The sequence below is a fragment of the Cydia pomonella genome, chromosome 8, assembly GCF_033807575.1.
Source record: "Cydia pomonella isolate Wapato2018A chromosome 8, ilCydPomo1, whole genome shotgun sequence".
Lineage (NCBI taxonomy): Eukaryota > Metazoa > Arthropoda > Insecta > Lepidoptera > Tortricidae > Cydia > Cydia pomonella.
The window spans coordinates 2001295-2028326 of record NC_084710.1 but is presented as its reverse complement, the minus strand read 5'-3'; the positions used below and the strand labels follow the sequence as shown (position 1 = coordinate 2028326).

The 27032-nt window shown below is 38.4% G+C and overlaps 1 protein-coding gene across 3 annotated transcripts; it reads left to right on the top strand.

Moving 5' to 3' along the window:
- The first annotated feature begins 262 nt into the window (after window positions 1-262).
- LOC133520382 (sphingosine-1-phosphate lyase) lies at window positions 263-27032 on the top strand. 3 transcript variants are annotated; one of them, XM_061854770.1, is made up of 13 exons: window positions 263-385; window positions 1336-1473; window positions 7738-7869; window positions 9407-9490; window positions 11597-11664; window positions 12598-12738; window positions 14660-14893; window positions 16045-16254; window positions 17165-17285; window positions 20996-21113; window positions 23344-23490; window positions 24173-24293; window positions 25320-27032. In XM_061854770.1, exons 2-13 carry the CDS (start codon window positions 1338-1340, stop codon window positions 25431-25433), a joined length of 1626 nt encoding a protein of 541 aa, XP_061710754.1. In that variant the 5' UTR covers window positions 263-385; window positions 1336-1337; the 3' UTR covers window positions 25434-27032. The 3 variants fall into 3 exon arrangements, with proteins under 3 accessions (XP_061710754.1, XP_061710753.1, XP_061710755.1); XM_061854769.1 differs by lacking the exon at window positions 263-385 and adding an exon at window positions 402-650; XM_061854771.1 differs by lacking the exon at window positions 263-385 and adding an exon at window positions 723-844.

The following is a 27032-nucleotide window of genomic DNA, read 5'->3' as shown; positions in this document are numbered from 1 at the left end:
AATTTTATTTTCTATCGGATTGATTTAAAGACTCATTTCGATTGCCGTAAAAGTGATTCATGTTTACGTTATGTAGCGTAGCTGTCAATGTCAGAATTGTCAGATATTATTTTCTGAACGCACTATGAATTTTATAGCTTCTAATAATTTACGCTGAAGACACTTTTATACATGAATCCTTCAAAAAGTAAGTAACTTAAACATCTATTATGCAACAGGCTTCTTGTAATTTTTCGGAGTAACTGAATTGACCTGTTTCTCGACGAATGGAACTTTGACGTTGACGTCTATGAGACTAATTTCTAAAATCAGTATCTAAGGTAAAAGAAACCGTAATCATTGTGCTTTAGGTCGAACATATTTATACAATAGCAATAACTACAAGGCAAGTAAACAATCTGGCATCTTGCGCACTTCACAAATTATCATTCATTTTCCATTTGTTTATTAATCGACCTTTGTTTCAATTAAAAAATACTTCACGTATCTTTGTGTACTTTGCAGTCGTTTTTATCTGGTTAAGCAAATAGTGATAATCTGAATTATTCGTAATATCATGTAGATGTAGATAAGCTCAGTTGACAAGTGAACTGATTTAGAGATAGCGGCCTAGGATAATTTGTGATAAGAATTTATTTAAATTAATACAGGTAAGTATTATGAGCCTCGTTAATAATAATTGACATCATAATCTTAAATCAATTATGTTGTAATAAGGATATATAATCGGCTTCGTTGGTGGCCCCTTTTAAAAGTCAACTTATAATTTTTAGTAAGTTATATTGACTGAGTTTGTAACAGTGTATTAAAGATTTGCTTCATACTCAAGAATCTTTTTAGCCAGGTAATCATGTCTTAAAGCATTGTAAGTATAGCACAAAAGCATTAAAGGAAAAGACATTTTGAAGATAAGAAGTTACTTTATAACCAAAATCCACTAACAGCTTTATTGTTTTATGCTGTTATTAACTGTCAGATGTCATATATGACTGGTAGGTATTCAAAGTGTCATGATTAGTGTCCTTTTGTTTCTTGAGTTTTTAAATGATACAATATTGTGTTATTGTTCCAACAAAAAAAAATACAAATTTAACCTAATTGCAACATTAACATTTTTACTTCCTATTCAGTATATTCATGTTTTTTTCTGTTTCAAGTTTCTGATATTACATCACTAGCAATTGAATTAATACATAGAGTTACTCTGTGAAGTTATTTTTTTAATTACCTATATCGTCCCATTCCTAGGCCTTACATATTTTTCTCCACTCCACCCTATTTGTTGAAATTTTGGATCAATAGAAAGAAGAAAAAAATATGATGATTTACTTTTAGACATGAGCGAGCGACCACAGCCACTGAAGGCCATAAACAGGCTGTTTGAGGGTCGGGAGCCATGGCAGATTGTCACCATGACTGCTTCCTCTGTGCTCGCGCTAGTGTGGGCACACAGCCTCTACAATGCACAGGAATGTGAGTAATAACATAATATAAAATACAGTGTAACCTCTATATAGCAACACTCAAGGGACTGGACATTTTTTGACACTATAGAGAGCTTGTTGCGGTGTTGCATTAATACCTTCAGTGCTCCAATTCAATTCAATTATCCTTTAACTCAATTTTTAGTTTTGTTTTGTTATTTTTTCACTATCTTAGTTGTCAGTAGTCAGGTTGTCAGGGTTTCCGACAATGGCCTCTAAAGCTTTCCAGTCTTCTCTATTTCGAACAGTTCTTATCTACTTTGGTGAGAAATTATCCTACCATCTCATTTTCGGGTGTCCCTCGCCTCTCGTAACCAATTCGGTTTAAAGAATCTTTATTGTCTAAGAAATTGCAATTAGTTATGTTATTAGTGCTTCAATTAGTAACTTGTTTATTTAGCATTTTCACATGCTTCAGCTCAATGCCACAGTGAGGAAGATAATGTGAAATTGTTATTTTAGTTGGAATAGGTAATTCATTTACGTTGGTTGGTTGGTTGGTTGGTTGGTTGGTTGGTTGACGTTGGTTGGTTGGTTGGTTGGTTGGTTGGTTGGTTGGTTGGTTGGTTGGTTGGTTGGTTGTGACAATAATTTATACATTAATTTAAACAACTGCAGCAACGCTAGACACACCTCTCTAAAATTGGCTCAGTGTAAGTTTAGGATTTGAGTAGTCTTAAGTGTCTAAACCAAACTTTAGACAGATATTCTAATTTGATTCATACATTCATCAGAACTTATAAAAAATATTATTATTAATAATAATAAAAATCGAAGATTACATTAATACAATGATGTATTTTTTCTTTTTCTGACACCAAGTTTATGGAGTCAAATTATCAAAGAAATGAATTTCCGAATAGCTTTCATTTTTCTTCCTTATCTATTCAATGGCATTGAAATAACTGTATTTGTTATAATGTTGCTCAAAATTTCCATGTCTTGTTTAGAATCATTTCGGTTATTACCACTTTACAGTACATATGGTGCTACTTTACCGCACTAGTGCGAAAATTAGCATATTACGTTACTGTGTCGAACATTTAAAGGGCCATATGTACTGTAAAACGTTGTACGATACATGTGCGAATAGGTAATTCGCAACTCGTGTCGACTTAAAACACTCCCTTCGGTCGTGTTTTAATTTATCGCCACTCTTTTCGAATTTCCTATTTTTCGCACTTATATCGTAATGTACTATTTTAGCTTTTCTAGTGTGTTAATTACCTGCATAACATTTAGAATCATTTCGGTTATTACCACTTTACAGTACATATGGTGCTACTTTACCGCACTAGTGCGAAAATTAGCATATTACGTTACTGTGTCGAACATTTAAAGGGCCATATGTACTGTAAAACGTTGTACGATACATGTGCGAATAGGTAATTCGCAACTCGTGTCGACTCAGTCGCATGCGCGCAGCGGTCGCGAATAGATGCGCGAACGCTAACGGCTAGAATTATGCCGATACGACGCGACGTGAAAATGTCGAATATTGTAAAATGTAACGTGTGTAATATTGTGATTGACGAATTATTAGCGTTCATACAAAATAAACTTTCGTTAATTGATGATGACACCTTAATTCGTCTATGTGTCAGTGCGTTTTCAAGTGAGGAAATCAAAAAATCCAAATGTTTGTTATTCGAGTCTGTTACGACGGATCAGCGAAAAATCTTGCGTAAAGATAGGGGTAAGGAAGTACGAGACCTTGAAGACATAGTATCTTTACTTAAATCAATCGATCCCGAAACGGTGCCAGTGTTTGTCGCACGAAACCTAGAAAAGTTGCCACCGTTAAATCTAGATCACCTGGACTGCACGAAACTCTTGAAGGACCTGGATAAACTCCAAAGAGATGTGGAGTTAGTTAAAACTACTTATGTGACAAATTTACGGTTTGAGGAGTTAAGAATCGATGTTCACAACATGAAGTATGCGTCAGTACCTCAAACACCTTTCGGAAATGTAAATGTAAGGCGAGGGGCATGGATGCATGATAGTGGACCAGTCGGATTATCTACGTTTAGCCAAGAGTCGGTGGAGGATAAAAATGTATATTCTGACTCGGAGACATCGTTAAACATACCGACACAAAATTTATCGAAAGAACCGTTACAAGCGTTGTCTTTTAAATCGAATTGTAGCGATGACAAACCGACATCTGATGTATCAAAAACCGTAGATCAAACATTATCTAACTCACAATTACATATCGATTCTCAAAAACATCCAAAAACGCCAACTCAATCCCCGTTAAATAATAGAAGCAAAGCGAGCGATAAGAGAAATACGGGTGTCGCGAAGGTAGTTACAGCGGAGGCGGTGACGTCAGCGCCAGTGCCGGCAGGTTGCGGAACCGGTCCTAGTATTGATAATGTTGATACGAGTATGCAAGTATTGCAAGCGGGCGATAAGCAGTTGTTTTCGCATACACCTCGACGCGTATCAATTAGCTCGGTGTGCGAAAATGCTAACATAGTACCTGACCGGCAATCTTTTTCGGATATTTTAAAGAAAGAAGGTGAATGGCAAGTAGTCGGGCGCTCGACATTGAAACCAAATTCACGTTATAGATTTTTAGGTAAAAAAGGTTGTGCTATCGCTAGTGGCGGGAAGTTCAAGGCCGCTGACCCGAAGTTACCAATGTTTATAACAAAAGTACACCCCGATACAACTGAGCAAAACATAGTAGACTATATTTACGATAAGACCACAGAGCGAATTACTTTAGAAAAGCTCTCAATTAGAAAAGAAAAGGATCACAACGCATATAAGTTTTGGGTACCTAAAAGTAAGTTAGACTTGTTTTTGAATGAGTCGTTATGGCCTCAAGGTGTAATTTTTAGAAGATTTGTGAATTTTAAATTCAGAAAAATGGAAGGGACTGGCAATACGGCCCTTGGCGGCGCGAATGAACAATTAAATGGGAGATAACAACTCTTTATATAAATTAGTTACCTTTAATTGTAAGGGTGTAAAACGGTCGATCGATAGTGTACGACAATTATGTCAAACATCGGACATAATTGCACTACAGGAGTTATGGCTTATGCCGGATAGTATCTCATTTCTTGGCAGCATCGATGATAATTTCGGCTATACTGGAACATCGGCAATCGATACTACGACCGGTATGCTGCAGGGCCGACCATACGGAGGAGTCGCGCTACTTTGGAATAAAGCGGTGTTTCGTGACGTATCCATAGTGCAATGTGGTAATCCGCGAGTGTGTGGTATCAGTGTATCGCTCGGGCAAAGATCATTCCTGGTGCTAAATGTTTATATGCCAACAGACAAACTGGACAACTTGACTGAATTTACGGACTGTCTTGCGCTGGTAAGTGCTATTGTTAATAGTAATAACGCCGAATCGGTTTACATTCTTGGAGACTATAATGCTCACCCGGGTGAGCGCTTTTACAACGAACTGGCTTGCTTTTGTACCGATCAAGAGTGGGTTTGTGCGGACGTTGAAGCACTGGGCCGGCAGTCTGGAACTTATACATTTATAAGTGAAGCGCACGGATCGAAAAGGTGGTTAGACCACTGTGTGACTACAAAATCTGGCGCGCCTTCTATTACCGATATTTACGTCAAACTCGATGTCATGTGGTCCGACCATTTCCCATTAATTGTAGAATGTAATTTTAATTTTGTTAAGCCTAAAATGTTATGTAATAAAAACTTAGTAGTAAATAAAGTTATATGGGGTGAAAGAAATTCGGAACAAGTAAAATTATATAGCATCCAGTGTCATGACAGGTTAAAAGAAATAGATTTTCCAGAGCCTTTCCGGGACTGCAGTGGCCACTTGTGTAACAACCCTAGTCATCTTATCTTAATTGACAAGCTGTATAATGAAATTATAACCGCTTTGAGTGATGCTGCAACTGTTTCTTATAATTTAAAATTAGTTCGAAATAGAAAACGTGTAATAGGCTGGAATAAATATGTTAGTGCGGCTCACAGAGAGGCTAGGTGTAAGTTTAATCTGTGGAGATGGTGCGGTGAACCGAAATCGGGGCATATTTACGATGATATGCTGGAAAGTCGAAAGATTTTCAAATCGCGTTTAAAGTGGTGTCAGAAACACGAGGAGCAAATAAAAATGAATATCATTGCGGAACATCATTCTAGGCGCGATTTCCGTAGTTTTTGGAAATCTACCAATAGATTGAATGGTAAGCCCGGTCTGCCTGTGAGTGTCGATGGGGTGAGCGAAAGTGGGTCTATAGCTGAGGTATTTAGGGAACACTTTACAGTTAAGTCACCTTTAGGGCCGTCGCAGACTTGCATGGCCGACTCTGGGACCTGTGGACGGGAGACGACCGCTCAGTTTACAGCAAAGGATGTAAAAATGGCTTTAAATTCTATTTCTAGAGGGAAGTCGCCTGGCCACGATGGTCTCAGTGTTGAGCATCTGCATCATGCCGGTCCGCACGTGAGTCGAGTGCTGGCGATGTTTTACTCGTTTTGTATAGGACACACTTACTTGCCGTCTGAAATGATGAAAACTGTAGTGGTTCCTATCGTAAAAAACAAAACAGGTGATGTGAGCGATAAGTGTAACTATAGGCCCATTTCGCTTGCCACCATAGTGGCGAAGGTGCTAGACGGTCTGCTCAATTTCCAACTAGACAGGTGTTTAAAAATTCACGACAATCAGTTTGGGTTTAAACCAGGCCTGTCGACCGAAACCGCTATTTTGGCATTGAAACAGACCGTTAGGTACTACACAGACCGCCGAACAGCTGTCTATGCCTGTTTCTTAGACCTTTCAAAGGCATTCGACCTTGTGCACTATAACATCTTGTGGCAGAAGCTTGACGACATCAACTTGCCAGCTGACATTAGTGGGATTTTTAAATTCTGGTACCACAACCAGGTTAATGTCGTCAGATGGTCGGAATCTTTTTCTCAGCCATATGGACTGGAATGTGGTGTACGCCAAGGTGGGTTAACCTCACCGAGGCTATTCAACCTATATATTAACGCACTGATAGAGGAGCTCAGTAACACTCGTATTGGCTGCCATATCGATGGAGTTTGCGTAAATAATCTGAGCTACGCCGACGATATGGTGTTGCTGAGTGCCTCGGCGTGCGGACTGGCTAAGCTCATCTCTATATGTGAGAAATACGCTTCTAGCCATGGTTTGCTGTATAATGTAAACAAAAGCGAATGCGTTGTCTTTAAGGCCAGAGGTAAAGCTACACCCAAGTTTCCAAGTGTCAAACTAAATAGCCATCCGCTACGAATAGTGGATCAATTTAAATATTTGGGACACATGGTTACCTCTGACCTTAAGGACGACGTAGATATTGAACGCGAACGCAGAGCGTTGTCCGTCAGAGCTAATATGATAGCTCGCAGGTTTGCTCACTGTTCCAAAGATGTAAAGGTCACCCTTTTTAGGGCTTACTGTACAACCTTCTACACAAGCAACCTGTGGGCTGATTATACTCGTAAACGGTACAGCGCTCTGCGTGTTCAATATAATAACGCTTTCAGAGTGCTGATGGGTCTGCCCAAATTCTGTAGTGCATCGGGGATGTTCGCGGAGGCGCGGGTAGACTGCTTCTACACCACCATGCGCAAGCGAGCGACATCCCTTGTGCGCAGAGTGAGGGCCAGCTCCAACAGCATTCTGAGTATGTTAGCAGAAAGATTGGATTGCATGTATTTGAATAACTGCTGCTTGATACACGCACGCAGTAATAAATAATTGTACAGTGTAGTTATTAAGTATAGTTATGTATAGATAGTTATAGTTCTAACACTTGGATAAGATTTACTAACACAATGATCCCCGATGGTCTTAAATAAAGAAATAATAATAATAATAATAATAACACTTAACCTAGTTTGGTGTCTAAATGAAGTCATATTCATAAGTATCTACATAATATATTGTAGATATGGTAATGCTCTAAGGAAGTAGAATGTACTTTTATTTTCGTTTTATTTTAAATAGGTACAATTTAGGTATTGTGCTTCAAAAAATGTGTTTAACTCCAGATTGTAATGATGTATGTAGAGGTAACAGACATACATATTAGTTACCTTCACATATATAACACTAGTAGGGATTGTCAAATCAACATAATATATATTATTTTAAAACTTATATTAATCCCATAATAATAACAACATTATAATTATACTTTAATTTTTCTTTCTGTTCTTAGGCCACAGCTGTATATTCAAGTCTTATTTATTTCTATTACCAACTTTTTTAAACTTCCAGCGGTCACAAGCAGACTTCGCAAGGAGTTCTTCAGATGGCTGCGATCAGTGCCGTTCGTGCGGCGGAAGATTGATGAGAAGATGGCGGAAATCAACAGAGATTTCCGCGCCGACGTCACCAAGAGGCTGGCAGGTAACATCATCGGCCACATTAATATTCGTAACCTTATTGCAAGGTCCATAGATGGTCAATTAATTACGGTTAGTACAGGAGAGGCCATTTTGTTTAATAAACATTATATAATGCTTCTTAAATGGCACACATATTAGACCGCGAGCCAGCAACAGATTTCCATGAAAACTCGTAGAGTGGTTAACGGCTATGTATGATGACATTGATGACCCTCATGGACGTCAGTTGCCGCTCCGTTGGTGGGTTGAAGAACGGCAGCCACCGAAACACGTAAAAAATAGATAAATTTAGTCATCGCTTCCTGTTTGATAGTTTGTGATATGATAGTTTAGATGCCATTGTGAATTTAAAAATGGTCAGCCGATTGTATCGCAGTGGAAAGACCGTCAGCTGGTTGCATGAACATGTAAAAAATGTGCGCTTTACCTCTTTTTATGATAATGATAACAAAAACATGAAACATGTACTCGTACCATTCTGTCCTAACTGTTAATGTTAATAATTCTGTTCCCTTATATCATCTGACAAAGTATTAGCCGGGAGGCGATGACTGACGATATAATGCTTTCCTGCGAAATTCCAGAAGTGACCCTACACACTGCAGAGCATAAACTTCTTTTGAAGCCCGGGCCTGAGCTAATCTCTAAAAGTGACTCACGATCTTCCGAATGTTACCCGTCCCGACCTGACGAGCTAACGGATGACAGAGTGGGTTTCAGACGAAAGTGAACCTTACCCTTATTGAAGGAAACATTACATTTAAGGTTACTAAATCGAATAGGCAACGAATGTAATTAAATATTCGCATACGAACGCAGTTGCATGATGCGTTTGGTGCATTGCACTGAGCAATTGAAATTAATTAGTTCGAAATTGAAGAGTAAACCAACTTCATCTGCATATACTCTAGCAACTGCGATTTACATTATAATTAAGTAGGTACAATAATAAAAAATCGTGTAGTTTACCATACCTATACTTTAGCCTAGTTTACATGACCTAATAATTGTATAAGCAAAATAATTTTCATCACACTTGCTCGAAAAAGATCTTATTTCATGCAGGTGTACTGAAGGACAAAGTCCTATATTGTTCCCGTGGGGGTTATGGATTGTGATAAAAAAGCTCTAACTCCCTTTTTAATTTATTATGTCACTTATTCATACAAACCAAGTAGCATAAATGAGTTTTACTTTTATTTTATGTTTAAAATTATTTATTTTCATTAATATAAAATATTTTACATATTTTTCAATCGGGGCTGAATGCGGAATAGGTCTGTGCCTCCGATGCCTAACCTGTCAAGAAATTACAAAATGGCGGACGAATGTTTGATATGTTACCATATATAAGAATGATTTCGCTTAAAATTTAGTTTTTTCTTCGCAAGTGTGATGAAAAACATTGTGTGTAACTCCGGGGGTAAGTGAAATTTTGGATACGAGGGAATTAAAGACCCGAGTTTGCAATATTCTTACCCCCGGAGTTATACACAATGTTTTTCATCATTTAATGTACTTACTATTGAATCTTGCAGGCTTGACCATCAGGAGGCAGTTACCAGAGAAGGGTCTTACTGCAGAGGAGGTGGCTGAAGAAGTTAGGGATCACCTCACATTAGGTAAGTTCAATGACCGAGCGAGCACGAAGCGCGAGCGAAGCGCCTCTGTTTCCACTTGGTCCACAATGCTTTCGTATTTCCTCTTGTTCTACTATACAGGTCGCATTTTTTACCGATTCTCGTGGATTTTGGCTGGCTGGGATACGCGTCATACTCGTAAACGGGTGCAGTTTGTGGAGAATAAGAAACCATTTATAATAATAAAAAAATACACATAGGTCACAAAGTACAAATATTAACTTTTAACCTTTTGACCGCCAAAGACGTCATATGACGTGCGCGGCTACAGCCCAATATCAACCTTCATGCGTACCGACAAGGTTCACGATTACGCGCCGCGTGCGATAGGCGTGGCGTTCAAAAGGTTAAAAAAATTGGCATGCGCGGCAAAAGGAACGGGCTCAGCATATGCTGCATCAGCCATTTCATTACAAATTGACTGCGCATTGACTGATTTTCAGTCCGTCCCCTTCACTGAACCACATTGATATGACATGCGGGTTAATGGATTTTTTTTATTACCAGAGATAGCTTGTATGTACAATTATACCGAGGGGTACAAGGAGACCGGTATGTTTAAGCTTACACGGGCTACATGTATGTAACTTTACTTGTGAGTGCCATTAACGTGAGACACTTCATTCGGTTCTTGTCTGATTTAATTTCTTGTTTTATAATTATTTATATAAGAATTCAAGTCTTGGAGACCCTCTACATCTCTAAGGATAATTTAATGATTTTTTAAATATTTTATCTCTGACACTTAGAGACTTATACATCTCTAAAGAATTTTAGTACCATTTGTTGGTTTAATTTTTTTATCATAGTTTTTTTTTTTGTGTAATTTGACATTTAGAGACAGTATACATCTCTAATAAAGTATATATTATTTCATAGATTCCATATTTGTAATTGTATTTTGTAATTTTTATTGTTTGTAAAAATTTACATGTAAAAGTGGCCCTGTGGCCTATTTGCTGCTGAATAAATATTTAAATAAATAAGTAAATATTATAGGACATTATTACACAAATTGACTAAGTCCCACAGTAAGCTCAATAAGGCTTGTGTTGAGGGTACTTAGACAACGATATATATAATATATAAATATTTATAAATACTTAAATACATAGAAAACACCCATGACTCAGGAACAAATATCCATGCTCATCACACGAATAAATGCCCTTACCAGTTTTTGAACCCGGGACCATCGGCTTCGTAGGCAGGGTCACTACCCACAAGACCAAACCGGTCGTCAAATTTGACTTTGTGTATAATATTTGATATTTGACTTTGTGAGCAATTTAAATAATAACATGTTTTTTTTTATCGTTTTTTATTTTATTTTCAAAATGACAGAGACATGAGTGTTCACGAGGTCTACACCTGAGAGACCCACTATAGCAATGTTTTATCGATAACTTGGCCTACGGACCATTGCCAATAAATACACCATTTAAATAATAAAGAAAATATAAGACTCCTAAGCTATATTTGCGCAGAATTTGTGGTTGCGAATTGTTGAATTGACACTAAAAGTATTTTAATTAACTTGGTCTGACTCTAGTACTCATAATCAAAGCCAAAGAGGTAATTTTAAGGTTCTATTTTAAATGATTCCTGAAATTTAGACGACCAGTCTGGCCTAGTGGGTAGTGACTCTGCCTATGAAGCCGATGGTCCCGGGTTGAATTCCTGATAAGGGCATTTATTTGTGTGATGAGCATAGATATTTGTTCGCGAGTTGCGGGTGTTTTCTATGTATTTATATATTATATATTTATATATCGTTGTCTAAGTACGTTCAACACAAGCCTTGTTGAGCTTACTGTAGGTTTGTGTAATAATGTCCTATAATATTTATTATAGGGAGCGTGCATGAACTAGGAGGCAGCACAGGAGCCGTCAGATTTTTGGCGCGAGGCGTAAATGTGATGTTTTTTGTTCCGATGTAGCCCACAAGATGGCAGAACCTACTATGCACAAAAAAACACTTGACGTGTAAATGTGCCTGTTTATGGTTCCGATTCAGACCACAAGATGGCAGACCCTCCAACGCGCACGGTCCCTATTTATTTATTATTCCTATTTTATTTGTTGTAGGTGCTTATGACTGGAAGAGTGGTACAGTCTCTGGTGCTGTATACCACTTAAGTCAAGAGATATCCAAGGTAAGTCTAGCTAGAGCCAAAGAGAATCTGAAGTAGAGGTTTATTGTTAAATATCCAAAAGTGGCGCCATCTTACCGGGCACCACCTAAAGGTTGTGGCGCCTTCGCTCGAAACGATGCCGCCATACCTTTGGCCTTTGATCTATTAGATGGCGCCACTTTTTGATATTTAACAAATTTAACACATATCAGTGAAAGAATAAGGATTAAAGTCCAATAGCGTTCTAAAAGATTTAAACGTGTGTCGAGAGTTAGCCGTAAATGAACTGTAGCTAAAAAAAAATCTTAGACAATACACCTCTATTTCAAATTCTCTTTGCTAGACCTCACTTATTGCTGGCTAGATATAGTAGTGGTTGCCAAGCTTATACGTAGTTTTCCTGGCAGTACACCAAGTTTAACCAATTTTTATTAAACATATGCGTCTGCGAGCGATAATACTTTTTTTTTATTATAGTAAAAATGTAAAAAATCACCGCATCCGGCAGGACTTGAACCTGCGACCTTTGGAAACCGTCCAACCGCTTTTAGCCTACTGACCGACGGCTTACCAGAAGCGCGCGAATCTTTCCATTCCTTCCTATATATCCTTCCTATACACGCCTCGGGGGGCACCTAGCGACATCTACCGATAGCCTGTTCCATGTTAACGGCACCATTACACATTAAACATCTATTTTTTTATTATTACACCATTCATTCAATATAATTGTACAATACAAAAAACCAATAATCTTAAACTAATCTACTTGAACAAACATTACTAACCGAAAAATAAACTAAACGATTAACAATCAAATAAATAAATACCCAATACAGAATTTTTTATTATTTTTATTTACGTCTTAAATTACTTACTACTAACCTAATTTAAATAACACACTAAAACACAAGTTAATTTAGAAAGGTATATTAAATTTAGTTTAAATTTTAGGTGGCAACCGACGCATACTCCCTAACAGCATACACCAACCCGCTCCACGCCGACGTGTTCCCCGGCATCAACAAGATGGAAGCGGAGGTCGTGCGCATGGCCGCCAATTTGTTCCATGGGGATGATGAATGCTGCGGCACTGTGAGTAACATTTCCAGCAAAATTCTCCTTAAAACCCTCGCGTCACTCATTAAAACATTCATTTTTCATTTATTCACACACTCATTCATATAATTATATAATTATTTCTTCATTCATTCATTCCTTTACTTATGCATTCATTCACTCATTCGCTTATTATTTCACATCTTCATTCATTCAATCTTGAGTATTGAAGCGCTTTGACCACACTGATGAAAAAAAGTTAATTGAAACACAAATGTGCCAGCGACGCATACTCCCTAACAGCATACACCAACCCACTGTATGCCAACGTGTTCCCCGGCATCAACAAGATGGAAGCGGTCATGCGCATAGCCGCCAATTTGTTCCATGGCGATGACGAGTACTGCGGCACTGTGAGTAACATTTCCTATAAAACATTCCTTTGAACCCTCGAGTCACTCATTAGTCCATTCATTCTCTCTCTCATTTATATTTATTAATTCACACAATTCATTTACTCTATTATTTATTCATACACACTTATTCATTCAAATATTCATTCGCTCTTTTATTCCCATATATATACACTTTTTCATTCATCCATTCGCTCATTCATTCAAGCTTGAAAGCGCTTTGAGCCCACTGATGAAAAAGAAAGTCCATAAAACATAAATGTGTCCTGCGACGCATACTCCTTAAAAGCATCGACCAACCCGCTGCACGCCGACGTTTTCCTCGGCATCAACAAGATGGAAGCGTGTCTAGCGCGTGGCCGCTTATTTGTTCCACGGGGATGATAAATGCTGCAGCACTGTGAATAACATTTCCAGCAAAATTCTCCGTAGAATCCTTGCTGCGCTCGGTAATCTTTGAAAACCTCGCATCACTCATTATTTTATTCATTCACTGATTTGTTTTAAATATTCATTCATTAGCTTATTCATTCATTCACCCTTCCATTCTTCGTTTACTCTTTCATGCATGTATTTATCCAGACTTATTGATCCATCCATTCATTCAATTCTTAAGTTACTCATTCATTCACTTAACCATCTTCATTCATTCATTCACTTATTGATTCAAGATAAAAGAAGATACGTTACCCATCAGTCCCCAATCCGCTCCACACCAACGCGGTATAAACAAGGTCAATTAAACATCTTTTCATATTAGTGGATAATATCTGTCTCTATTTTTTCTATGTCCTGTACAGCTATTTAATTCATTTTATTTTTATTTTTATTGTTATCCGTAAGGCGAATCCCTTTTGCTGATTTGGTTTCAAAAATTTGCTTCGACAACGTTTATAATACGAAATATTCGATATGCCTACATAAAAGGCAGCTAAAATAGTACATTACGATACAAGTGCGAAAAATAGGAAATTCGAAACGAGTGGCGATAAATTAAAACACGACCGAAGGGAGTGTTTTAAATCGACACGAGTTGCGAATTACCTATTCGCACATGTATCGTACAACGTTTTACAGTACATATGGCCCTTTAAATGTTCGACACAGTAACGTAATATGCTACTTCTCGCACTAGTGCTATAAAGTAGCCCCATATGTACTGTAATAACCATTTTGTTTTTGACCTGACAACGCGTTACCTCGCTCTGAGGCGTTCCATTTAAGGCTTGAAGTGCAAGCGAGAGCGCGCAACGAGCGACAAAGAGGCACAATCGGCCTTCGCGTTCGGCAGCAATTGTATTTATGCGTACAAATAAATGTAACTTGATCAATTCAATTGTGATTTCCATTTACCTCCTTCTCTATATCCATACAAAATATCTATCAAACAAATAAAAATAAAAATTTATTTTGAAAAATGAAACCATTCCATCAGTATTTTCTTATGACGTTGTCACGTTCAACTATCGTCAGTAAACCGACTTTACAGACAACCGTTTTTTTTCCCGCAGTCGAAAAAATATTAATTATTAATATGTTTTCAGGTAACCACAGGCGGCACAGAATCCATAATAATGGCCTGCAAAGCGTTTCGAGACCTCGCCTACAGCAAGGGCATCACCAACCCTCAAATAGTCGTTCCATCTACGGCACATTCAGCGTTTGACAAGGCCGCTCAGTACCTAGGCCTGGGCGTGGTCACGGTCAAAGTAGATCAGAAGACTATGACGGTCAATGTGGAGGATGTGAGGAAGGCGATTGGCAGGAGGACTTGCTTGGTAAGCAGATGTTCCAATGCCTTTTTGAAGTACTTGATTTGTTCAAAATTATCCTTTAGAAACTGAAGCTATCGCTCCGGTTTTTTTAGGGTTCCGTACCCAAAGGGTAAAACGGGACCCTATTACTAAGACTCCGCTGTCCGTCCGTCCGTCCGTCTGTCACCACTCACCAGGCTGTATCTTATGAACCGTGATAGCTAGACAGTTGAAATTTTCACAGATGACGTATTTCTGTTGCCGCTATAACAACAAATACTAAAACGTACGAAACCCTCGGTGGGCGAGTCCGACTCGCCCTAGTCCGGTTTTTTTAAACTGAGTATCCTCTTAAGAGCCGTAGCATACCTTAATATTTTTTTGAAAACTTTACTCAGTTTTATATACTCCTATAAATACCTCTCTTTGTTAGAAATACCTAATCGTCAGAATTCAAGATTAGATCGACATACTAACGCTATTTCATTGTATGTTGTTTAAAATTACTTTAAGACAAATTAAATATTAATTCAGTGTCCTGAAAATAGGACATACCATTTGAGATTAACGGGCTCTCAAGCGAGGTCGGCTATATAAGCACATAGCCCTTCAAGTGGCATACGTCATTTTCGAGTTGTTGAAAAGATATTTTTTTGTCAACTAGTTAAATTTCTCAACTCAGAGCTCAACGAGGGTGCCGGGTGTTAGGGCCGGCAACGCGCATGTAACTCCTCTTGAGTTTCAGACGTACATAGGCTACAGACACTGCTTGCCACCAGGCGGGCCGTATGCTTGTTTGCCACCGACGTAGTATAAATTTCTAATTTGATTAACTTCTGTGGCCAATAGAAGTACTGATCAATGGTGACCTATAGTCTGTATCTTTAGGTATTTAAAAAAAGGTAAACAAACAATTTATACATTTTCGGGTAGTTATAACATTTATTGGTTAACCAACCAAATACAAAACCGCCTGGATCTGTCACTAAACGACCTGACTTTAAACCTACATTATTTCATCATGTAATGTTTTCATCTACCCTCAACTGCCTTAAGGAGCCATTTGAGGGTAGATTTTGTTTACCTTTTTTTAAATACCTAAAGATACAGACTATAGAATAGAATAGATCTGATATCTTGCCAAGTTTGAAGCCACATTTTGTTCTCGTCAACAGATAGTCGGGTCAGCGCCCAACTTCCCGTACGGCACCATGGACGACATCAACGCGCTGTCCGACCTGGCCCTAGAGTACGGCGTGCCGCTGCACGTGGACGCGTGCCTGGGGGGCTTCGTGGCCGCCTTCATGCCGGACGCCGGACATCCGGTGCCGGTGTTCGACTTCCGGCTGCCGGGCGTGGCGAGCATGTCCGCTGACACGCACAAAGTGACTAGATAACTTATTCAGTCTTTCATCCGTTCATTCCCTGGCTGATTTTCTCGTTACTTCATTTACTGTTAATTCGATCATATATTCATTCACTCATTTTTTCCGTGCTCATCCAGTTAATCATTCATTCACCCTTCGTTCTTTCATTCAATCATTCCACTGCTCATTCATTAATCCATTCATTTATATGAGCCTGAAAGCGCTTTAACCCCATCGGTACATAGAAAAAAACACTTTTTTCAATAGTGCCATCTAACTGACGACTCAGGAATGGTATGTGTACGGACGTTACTGCATGGAACCTAGTCCTAGAATACGACGTCCCCCGCCCAGTGGACGCGCCTCGGAGGCTTTGTGGCCACCTCCATGTCCGCTGATACGCGTAAAGTAAGTCAATCAACCGATTGATCTGTCTCTCAGTCGTTCAACCTCTCATCCGTTCCATCATTCATTATTCATTCATTCTTCATTGCTGGTTAATTTAATAATGCACTCAAATCAAACACTCACTTATTCGATTAATCATACATTCAATCATTCACTCAAATAATTCATTCACTCATTAGTTCAATCATACATTCAATCATTCACTCAAATAATTCATTCACTCATTCATTCAATCTTTCATTCTCTCATTTATTCACTCAATCATTCCATCATTTATTCACTCATGTGTATTCATTGATTTCACAAATTTTGCTCAGAGTTATTATTTCATTTTCATGTCTAAAAATGTAAACGTGCAATACAATTGTTTACAGCTTGTGAGTATAATTAATGACTCATCACCATTATACGTTGAGTGATGAGTTTAAACAGAAACTATTACAGCCCTTAATATTGTGTACGTTCACAGAAGAGATGTAAACCAAACTGTTGTGTATAAACCTTATTATTTTATTATTAGTATGGGTTCGCGCCTAAAGGGACATCTGTGGTGTTATACCGGAAACCTGAATACCGTCATTGCCAGTACACCGTGACTACAGAGTGGCCCGGAGGAGTGTATGGGTCGCCTACTGTCAACGGTAAGTTCTGAATACCTGAATACTGTTATTGTCTATACAGAATGGCCCGGAGTGTATGGGTCGCTTACTGTCAACGGTAAGTTCTGAATACCTGAATACTGTTATTGTCAATACAGAATGGCCCGGAGGAGTGTATGGGTCGCCTACTGTCAACGGTAAGTTCTGAATACCTGAATACTGTTATTGTCAATACAGAATGGCCCGGAGGAGTGTATGGGTCGCCTACTGTCAACGGTAAGTTCTGAATACCTGAATACTGTTATTGTCAATACAGAATGGCCCGGAGGAGTGTATGGGTCGCCTACTGTCAACGGTAAGTTCTGAATACCTGAATACTGTTATTGTCAATACAGAATGGCCCGGAGGAGTGTATGGGTCGCCTACTGTCAACGGTAAGTTCTCAATACCTGAATACTGTTATTGTCAATACAGAATGGCCCGGAGGAGTGTATGGGTCGCCTACTGTCAACGGTAAGTTCTCAATACCTGAATACTGTTATTGTCAATACAGAATGGCCCGGAGGAGTGTATGGGTCGCCTACTGTCAACGGTAAGTTCTGAATACCTGAATACTGTTATTGTCAATACAGAATGGCCCGGAGGAGTGTATGGGTCGCCTACTGTCAACGGTAAGTTCTGAATACCTGAATACTGTTATTGTCAATACATAATGGCCCGGAGGAGTGTATGGGTCGCTTACTGTCAACGGTAAGTTCTGAATACCTGAATACTGTTATTGTCAATACAGAATGGCCCGGAGGAGTGTATGGGTCGCCTACTGTCAACGGTAAGTTCTGAATACCTGAATACTGTTATTGTCAATACAGAATGGCCCGGAGGAGTGTATGGGTCGCTTACTGTCAACGGTAAGTTCTGAATACCTGAATACTGTTATTGTCAATACAGAATGGCCCGGAGGAGTGTATGGGTCGCCTACTGTCAACGGTAAGTTCTGAATACCTGAATACTGTTATTGTCAATACAGAATGGCCCGGAGGAGTGTATGGGTCGCCTACTGTCAACGGTAAGTTCTGAATACCTGAATACTGTTATTGTCAATACAGAATGGCCCGGAGGAGTGTATGGGTCGCCTACTGTCAACGGTAAGTTCTGAATACCTGAATACTGTTATTGTCAATACAGAATGGCCCGGAGGAGTGTATGGGTCGCCTACTGTCAACGGTAAGTTCTGAATACCTGAATACTGTTATTGTCAATACAGAATGGCCCGGAGGAGTGTATGGGTCGCTTACTGTCAACGGTAAGTTCTGAATACCTGAATACTGTTATTGTCAATACAGAATGGCCCGGAGGAGTGTATGGGTCGCCTACTGTCAACGGTAAGTTCTGAATACCTGAACACTGTTATTGTCAATACAGAATGGCCCGGAGGAGTGTATGGGTCGCCTACTGTCAACGGAAAGTTCTGAATACCTGAATACTGTTATTGTCAATACAGAATGGCCCGGAGGAGTGTATGGGTCGCCTACTGTCAACGGTAAGTTCTGAATACCTGAATACTGTTATTGTCAATACAGAATGGCCCGGAGGAGTGTATGGGTCGCCTACTGTCAACGGTAAGTTCTGAATACCTGAATACTGTTATTGTCAATACAGAATGGCCCGGAGGAGTGTATGGGTTGCTTACTGTCAACGGTAAGTTCTGAATACCTGAATACTGTTATTGTCAATACAGAATGGCCCGGAGGAGTGTATGGGTCGCCTACTGTCAACGGTAAGTTCTCAATACCTGAATACTGTTATTGTCAATACAGAATGGCCCGGAGGAGTGTATGGGTCGCCTACTGTCCTATACTTTCAATAATATCCGTTTCATCCTACTAAGGCCCAAGGTCCTACCTATGGCACTTATTCAGCTCGATGAAATTTAAATAATATTCAATTGGAAATTTGGAACAGAGTTGCATTTGTTTTGTTTCGTTCAGTTGTCAACTCTATTTCCTACATTATGGGTTCAAATTGCAGTGGCGAATTTTGGATGTTTTATTTGTATGGCTGGGTCTTAGGAGGTTATGGAATGGCAAAAAGATGTAGGTAATAATTTTTTTTTTTATACTACGTTGGTGGCAATCAAGCATACGGCCCGCCTGGTGGTAAGCAGTCTCCGTAGCCTATGTACGCCTGCAACTCCAGAGGAGTTACATGCGCGTTGCCGACCGTAACCCCGCCCCCCTCGTTGAGCTCTGGCAACCTTACTCACCGACAGGAACACAACACTGAGTAGGGTCTAGTGTTATTTGGCTGCGGTTTTCTGTAAGGTGGAGGTACTTCCCCAGTTGGGCTCTGCTCTAGATCTGGAATGACATCCACTGGCTGTGCCCTACCACACAAAGCGAGATGAAATTCACAATGCCCATACCTCTCTTTTGAACGTAGTTTAAGGACGTACCCGGGTCCAAAAAAATTATTTGATACACAGGATTATGGGAAAGGAAATTTTGGATATCTTGCAATTGATAGCGACATTGAACTGAGCGATATAGTACATTTAAATGCAAGTGTGCAACGTGTGTCATCGCAAGCACACGTACACTGAACGACGTTTTTTATAACATTTTCGAAAAAATTACTATTAAACAAATATTGGTTACGTGAGTATTACACTTAGAGACCTTACGACCTGACTTAGTTACGATTTTTTTCTTGAATTTGAATGATATTGTTAATTCAGCATTATACACTACGTTCAGCGATGATTTGCTAAAATTAATCACGTAACTCATTTCATACAAAACACTCTCATAGTTGTTTAAGTTGAATTATTTTAATACAACTAAAATTTAAGTGAAAATACTGTAAATAACGGGCGCCGGTTATACTTTTTAATTTTTATTTTATATTAACGACAGCCAACGTGGCAATGATAGTTTCATTTAGCCAATAAATAAATAAATATTTTAGTAAAATATCGTAATTTAGGTTTTTATTTACATAATAACAAATAAACGTGCCACCGTAATGCCATAGGCGTGCTTGTAGACTTTATAATGAATGCGTAAATCTTTCTAATATTGATGTTTTTCATTGTAATATAGTATCTTTAAAGAAAGCATTTGTTTGTGAAAAAAAATAATTAGGTATTTATTTTATCTTATATAATTAAATATAATACCTGTATCAAATATATACCTATATAGTGAATGGCACAATAGTGTATGGCGTATATAATTGTAGTACTTAACTCTGCAGGTATTTAAGTAAGCTAAGAATTTATTATAATTGTTCAGTAACTATATATACATATATAAAACTCAGATGCTTTGTAGCAAAAAAAAACTGTTTAAAATCTAGCACTCTTATATTTAATTAAGGAAACCGTAGGTCTAGCTTTAAAATGCAATAGTTAATAATACCGCATATTGTAAACGACCGTTTGTTTCTTAATAAAAGAAAAAAAAAAAATATTTAATGTATATTGTATAATAATATTTTTGAAATAAACGTGTAATGGCGCAAAAAAAAATGTTTTTGGGTATCCAAACTTTTTGATGTATGATGATGATGGATACGTATGGATTACGGTCACAAATAAATTTAAAAAAAGTTGGAAAAGTAAAAAGCACTAGTGCGGTAAAACCAACTTTGCGAACGCTAAACAGCTAGGTTAAGTTGCACTTTTTGAGCAGCTGTATTAAAAAATATTTTCTCCCAGAAACTAAATAGAAATATGTGTCTCCTTCTTTTTACAGGCAGTAGAGCGGGAGGGCTGATCGCGGCGTGCTGGGCGACCATGATGTTCGTGGGGCGCGCGCGGTACGTCACGATGACGGACGAGATCCTGCGAGTGACTAAACATATCGAGGCTGAGTGAGTTGACACACCTTATAATTACAATAATAATTTAGCCTATATACGTCCCACTGCTGGGCACAGGCCTCCTCTCATGCGCGAGAGGGCTCGGGCTATAGTCCCCACGCTAGCCCAATGCGGATTGGGGACTTGACATACACCTTTGAATTTCTTCGCAGATGTATGCAGGTTTCCTCACGATGTTTTCCTTCACCGAAAAGCTAGTGGTAAATATCAAATGATATTTCGTATATAAGTTCCGAAAAACTCATTGGTACGAGCCAGGATTTGAACCCACGACCTCCGGATTGAAAGTCGGACGTCATATCCACTCGGCTACCACCGCTTTTTTTTTGACACACCTTAACTTTTGTAAATATCCGGGTAGAAGTTTAAAATCGGCTTTCTCACACAAAGTCTCAGTATTGCGATACAACGAGGAAAGTGCAGTATTCAGATGCGTGAAAAAACTTTTATTTACCGCCATTTGACGTACAATTTATCTTAATTCGTTTTAAGTATAAAATAAATATGTTTTGTTGTTTTTAAAGTAATTATAGCAAAAAGTTTCGTGTAAAATGAGCGATAAAAATATTTCGGTGGCGTATCCACGATACCACATATCCGCGAGTTCCGCCAAGAGAGCAACGATGTTCCAACGTTGGCTGTAATTTGGGTTAGTGAATATATCATAGAAAGTTTCTAATATGTGTGTAGATAAAATAGTGTGTGTAACTGTACATAATTAGTCATTAAAACACTCGTGTATTTTAATGTCTTTTATTATGTAGCAGTCACATAAACTACTATTAAAGTGTTAAACGCTGATGCACGTCTAAAATATTATTTATTGTGGATTTGTATTGGCTAAGCCACAAATATGTCCGTGTCCGTCTCGTTGTGAAAACAACGAACGCAAACAAGCGGCCAGATAGTTATCATATTTGGAGTTTGCTACTCTAAAACACACTCTTGACGACCGGTTTGGCCTAGTGGGTAGTGACCCTGCCTACGAAGCTGATGGTCCCGGGTTCAAATCCTGGTAAGGGCATGTATTCGTGTGATGAGCATGGATATTTGTTCCTGAGTCATGGGTGTTTTCTATGTATTTAAGTATTTATAAATATTTATATATTATATATATCATTGTCTAAGTACCCTCAACACAAGCCTTATTGAGCTTACTGTGGGACTTAGTCAATTTGTGTAATAATGTCCTATAATATTTATATATTTATTTATAAAACACTAACATTTTTTAGGATAAAATGGATGCCCGCCATCTTTGAGATACTGTGCTTTTGATAACTAATACTTGGACCAGTAGGGCTACACTCCTCCTTTCGGCTTTTCCCGGCTCCGTTCGGGTCAGCATTGCTTCGGGCAATTATTAGGGTTGGCACAACTTGACGTCTCTATACGTGCACCACCACGGATAAGATAATAACTTGAATTTTGACAACCCTAAATGGCCGAAAGGGACAGTGCTATGACATTGTATATGGTTCGAATGTATGCATTAGATAGGGACAGCATGATTCGGTTTTGTAGGAAGTGTCATTTCTGTACGTTAGTATTATTTATTCTGTGCATGTAAATCGTAATTATTGCATCTCAAAGAAGTTCGTTAATTAAAGGTTATCCTATACAGATTACTAATGGGCGGCTGACGGATGCAAATTACGTCAAAATAATGTTGAACGATATACGTAATATGAATACGACTACAATCGATTTAAATAAAGACAACATAATTCCAAAAAATTATAGTGTTTTATTCTTGAAATAATTAATCATATTTTTTCTTTATTCGATTTTTTCAGTCCATTCCTTTTACAGTTCACTATACACTTATACAGGGGAAATGACCTCTCTACATCTACAGTACTCCTAGTGTAAATAAATTCGATTTCGAAACGTGACGTACGCGTTTGCGTTTAGTCTCATTTTGTATTGGATTTAGAAAGAGCGCGCCAAGCGGGACGTTTTGGAAACTCAAAATCCTATACAAAATGAGACTTAACGCAAACGCGTTCGTCACGTTATGATGTCGATCAAATTTACACTAGGGGTACTGATGTAAGAGGTGCGTATTCGTAAAGTGATACTTCATCATTATTTGGAACTTACTGATATAATAACAAAAAATGCATAATATTTTCATACATAAATATTACTGGAAACTTATTAAGTCTTATCCATCTTATGCTTTCGTCACCATATTGCATCCATCGGCCGCTCTTTGCAGATTACGCACAGTAGAAGGCATATTCATCTTCGGCAAGCCGGCGACGACGGTGATCGCGTTCGGCTCCGACAAGTTCGACATTTTCAAGATGGCGGAGCTGCTGCACAAGAAGGGGTGGAGTCTTAACGCCCTGCAGTTTCCTTCTGGGTAAGCAATTAATATAGCAATCTGTAAATAGGATTTTTAATTGTGTATTTTTTTTTATGCTTAATCGATCGATGTCCAGTCCAGTTCGCGAAACACTTATTTCATAAAACTGTAATTTAGGTTAGCTGGAAGAGATCCCTTTTATGGATAACTTCGCCTTTGTATATAACATTTTTGTTGTTGTTTTGTTTTGTCTTTTTTATGTTAACCTGTTTATGTGCAATAAAGGGACATACATACATTCATTTTGACGCTTGGAGAGACGTTACATTCCCAAATCTTATTACCTATTAGTGTTTTACTTATATTGGGGACCTTTCACATCTCCAAATGTAATGTATTATTAACCCTAGAGGCTATAATCTTCACCATGTTGAGACTCCGATAATAGAGGCGTGCTCAGGTATTTGTGAGCACGTCGGCCGCTCCGATATTTCCGATAGCGACTGTAGGTGTAGTAGTGTGTAGTGTGTCAGTAGTCGGAATGTAGTTAAACGAAACTCGCACGCAAGTCGTCGTCTTGACACATCGAGTGCCGAGAACCCGCTCGGCGGGCGCTCTGTTCGTAGTCGCATTCCTCTACGAAAACGCTAGAATCTGCTACGCATGTAGCGCTACGAAATCGATGGCAGTGAATGCGTTAAATCTCTTTAGAAATTCGACCTTACGTATTTATGTTTAGGATCCACATTTGCGTGACGCACGCACACACGCAGGCCGGCGTGGCGGAGCGCTTCGTCGCCGACGTGCGCGAGGCGGCCGGCGCGTGCCTGCAGGCCTCCACCGGCCCCGTGCAGGGCAAGGTGAGACTTATTGCCCCTGTTATAAGGTGCATGTTAGTTTATACCACTAATATACTTTTGACGACCGGTCTGGTGTAGTGGGTAGTGAGCCTGCCTATGAAGCCGATGGTCCTGGGTTCGAATACCGGTAAAGGCATTTATTTGTGTGTTTTCTATGTATTTAAGTATTTGTGTATTATGTATATCGTTGTCTGTACCCACAACACGAGCCTTCTTGGCTTACCGTGAGACTTAGTCAATTTGTGTAAGAATGCCCCTATTATATTTATTTATTTATACTGTTTAGCCAGTGACGTACGCGAGGTCTTTAGGCCTCCTCATTAAAAACGATAAAACGCTCGACTTTAAACATTTAAAATAAAATTTTCATCTGTCCTATTCGGAAAGTTCACCTTTCATAAGCTGTTAGCCGGGTGGAAAGTATTTTTTTTTATTAGTACTTCGAGCAACGGCTAACAGCCATGTATACCATATTATTCAGTTAAAAGCTCTCATATTAGCTTCCGCAATTTCAGACCAAGTATTATCGAAATTAAATGTCAACTGCATTGCATTGTAAATTTATACTATGTACTTCTATGTAATATTTAAACGTATGAAATCAACAAATATTTGTTAATAAATCAATATAAATGACGATGAAAGTTTAAAATATTATCATTAATTTATTCATTCAGTTTCACTTTTTTTAAGGCGCGTATAATTCGCAATTCGTGTCGATTTAAAACACTCCCTTCAATAATACATTACGAATAATAGTACATTACGATACAAGTGCGAAAAATAGGAAAATCGAAACGAGTTGCGATAAATTAAAACACGACCGAAGGGAGTGTTTTAAATCGACACGAATTGCGAATTACCTATTCGCACATGTATCGTACAACGTTTTACGGTACATATGGCCCTTTAAATGTTCGATATAGTAACGTAATATGCTCATTTTCGCACTAGTGCGGTAAAGTAGCACCATGTGTACTGTAAATAACTATTAAAACAGAGAAACCACTGCCTGGTTGTAAACAGATGGCGATCTACGGCGTGGCGCAGGAGATCTCGGACCGCAGCCTCGTCTCCGACATTACCAAGTACTTCATCGACTCCATGTACTACCTACCCACGGCAGAGGATAAATTATAATTCGTTCAAACACCATTTTAAAACCATAATTTTAAACGAATATGGGACTTATCTTAAACTTGCGTTTTTTTATCGAACGTCAGCCGATCGCTGACAGATCGGCGAGGAATTGTTTCAACATCTTTCTGCGCGGGTTTTGCGAACTACCCGCATTTTATCTTGATTATTCATTTGTACGCTAGGCACAACACTATGCCTACCCACAACACTCACGATATCTGATTTTCTAGTTACTGGCATATATTTCAATGTAATTCTTTTATATCCATTAGTTTCTGATTTTTTTTTTCGCAAATATTTCGCGAAAAAATGCCTTAACGGCAAATATTTTATTAAAATACTGTCGATTGGGTTCTAATGTTGCCATATAAAAAGGAAAGACATTGTTTAATATTTTATAGAACAAGTTGTTTAACAATAAATTATAAATTCTACTTATAATACGGTTTTTATGTAATTGTATTGACTTTTTGTATACATTCCTATTTTTTTTTGTCAGGGACTATTCAGACCAAGACACAGAATTTAGTTGAATATAAGGGATAGTGTGTCTGTTTATAGGTTTCACGTTAAGTGACATTTTTCGTAGCTAAATGTTATGGAAGGTAGACGCAAAAACAGAATCTCCATATACCCAAAAGTGTCCGACAAAAAACCATAAATAGGTGGCGCTACAGTACCTAGAATTCTTGAGAAAAAAATCTAATCATAGACAGTGCACTTCACTCCGTCAATAACGCCTAGGCTCTTAGCTACTCTAGCGCTACTCTGGAGAGATTTGGAACTATTATTTATGCTGACAGCTGGACACTTTTGCAACAATTCTGCCTAAGGAGTTTCTGTTCCTTGCCTCTACCTTCCATAGCTAAATGTAATCTGTACTTAATTTTCTTTTCCGATAACAGGATCAATATCGGCCTTAAGGACCAAATACATCCACACTTCCCGATATCGCGCCCGAACTCAATCCCGATGTCGGGCCTGATAATCGTTTTCCGTTTCACGTAATATCAGCACATCGTTAGCAATATTTGAAATAATAAAGAAATGGTTCATTTGCAAAAATATGAAACATTGAACATTTTTGGCAATTAAATTAAGACAATATATTTTGTACATGTCAAATATTCTAAAAGATGTTCTGATACTTAGTGCAACGGACAAATACTTTTACTTCTAGATGTAATTGGCCCTTTAAAACCACTTAATTTTTTGGCCGCATTTTTGACGAAGTAATTATACACGGTATTAATTGCTCACGAGGAACCCGAAAAGTAAAAGTATGTAGTAGATATTTTATCTTAGTTTCGTTCACAATAAAAAAATACACGTGAGGTTTTCTTATACCCCCCCTTCCCCAGCGTTGTGTCGTGATTTTTTTCGTGACCCCCCTCCCTCCCTATCGAACCTCGTGTGATTTGTGCACAAGCCCTTAGCAATGAAAGGGTTGAACCCTTTAGCCCTAATCACAACGAATAACCTATGCGTGTTTTTGTAATCACAATTTTTTACTTTGTAACATAATGTACCTAATCTTTCTATGTCTGTTGTTATTACTTGTATTTATTGTGATAAAAATATAGAAAAATGTTGTGTAAC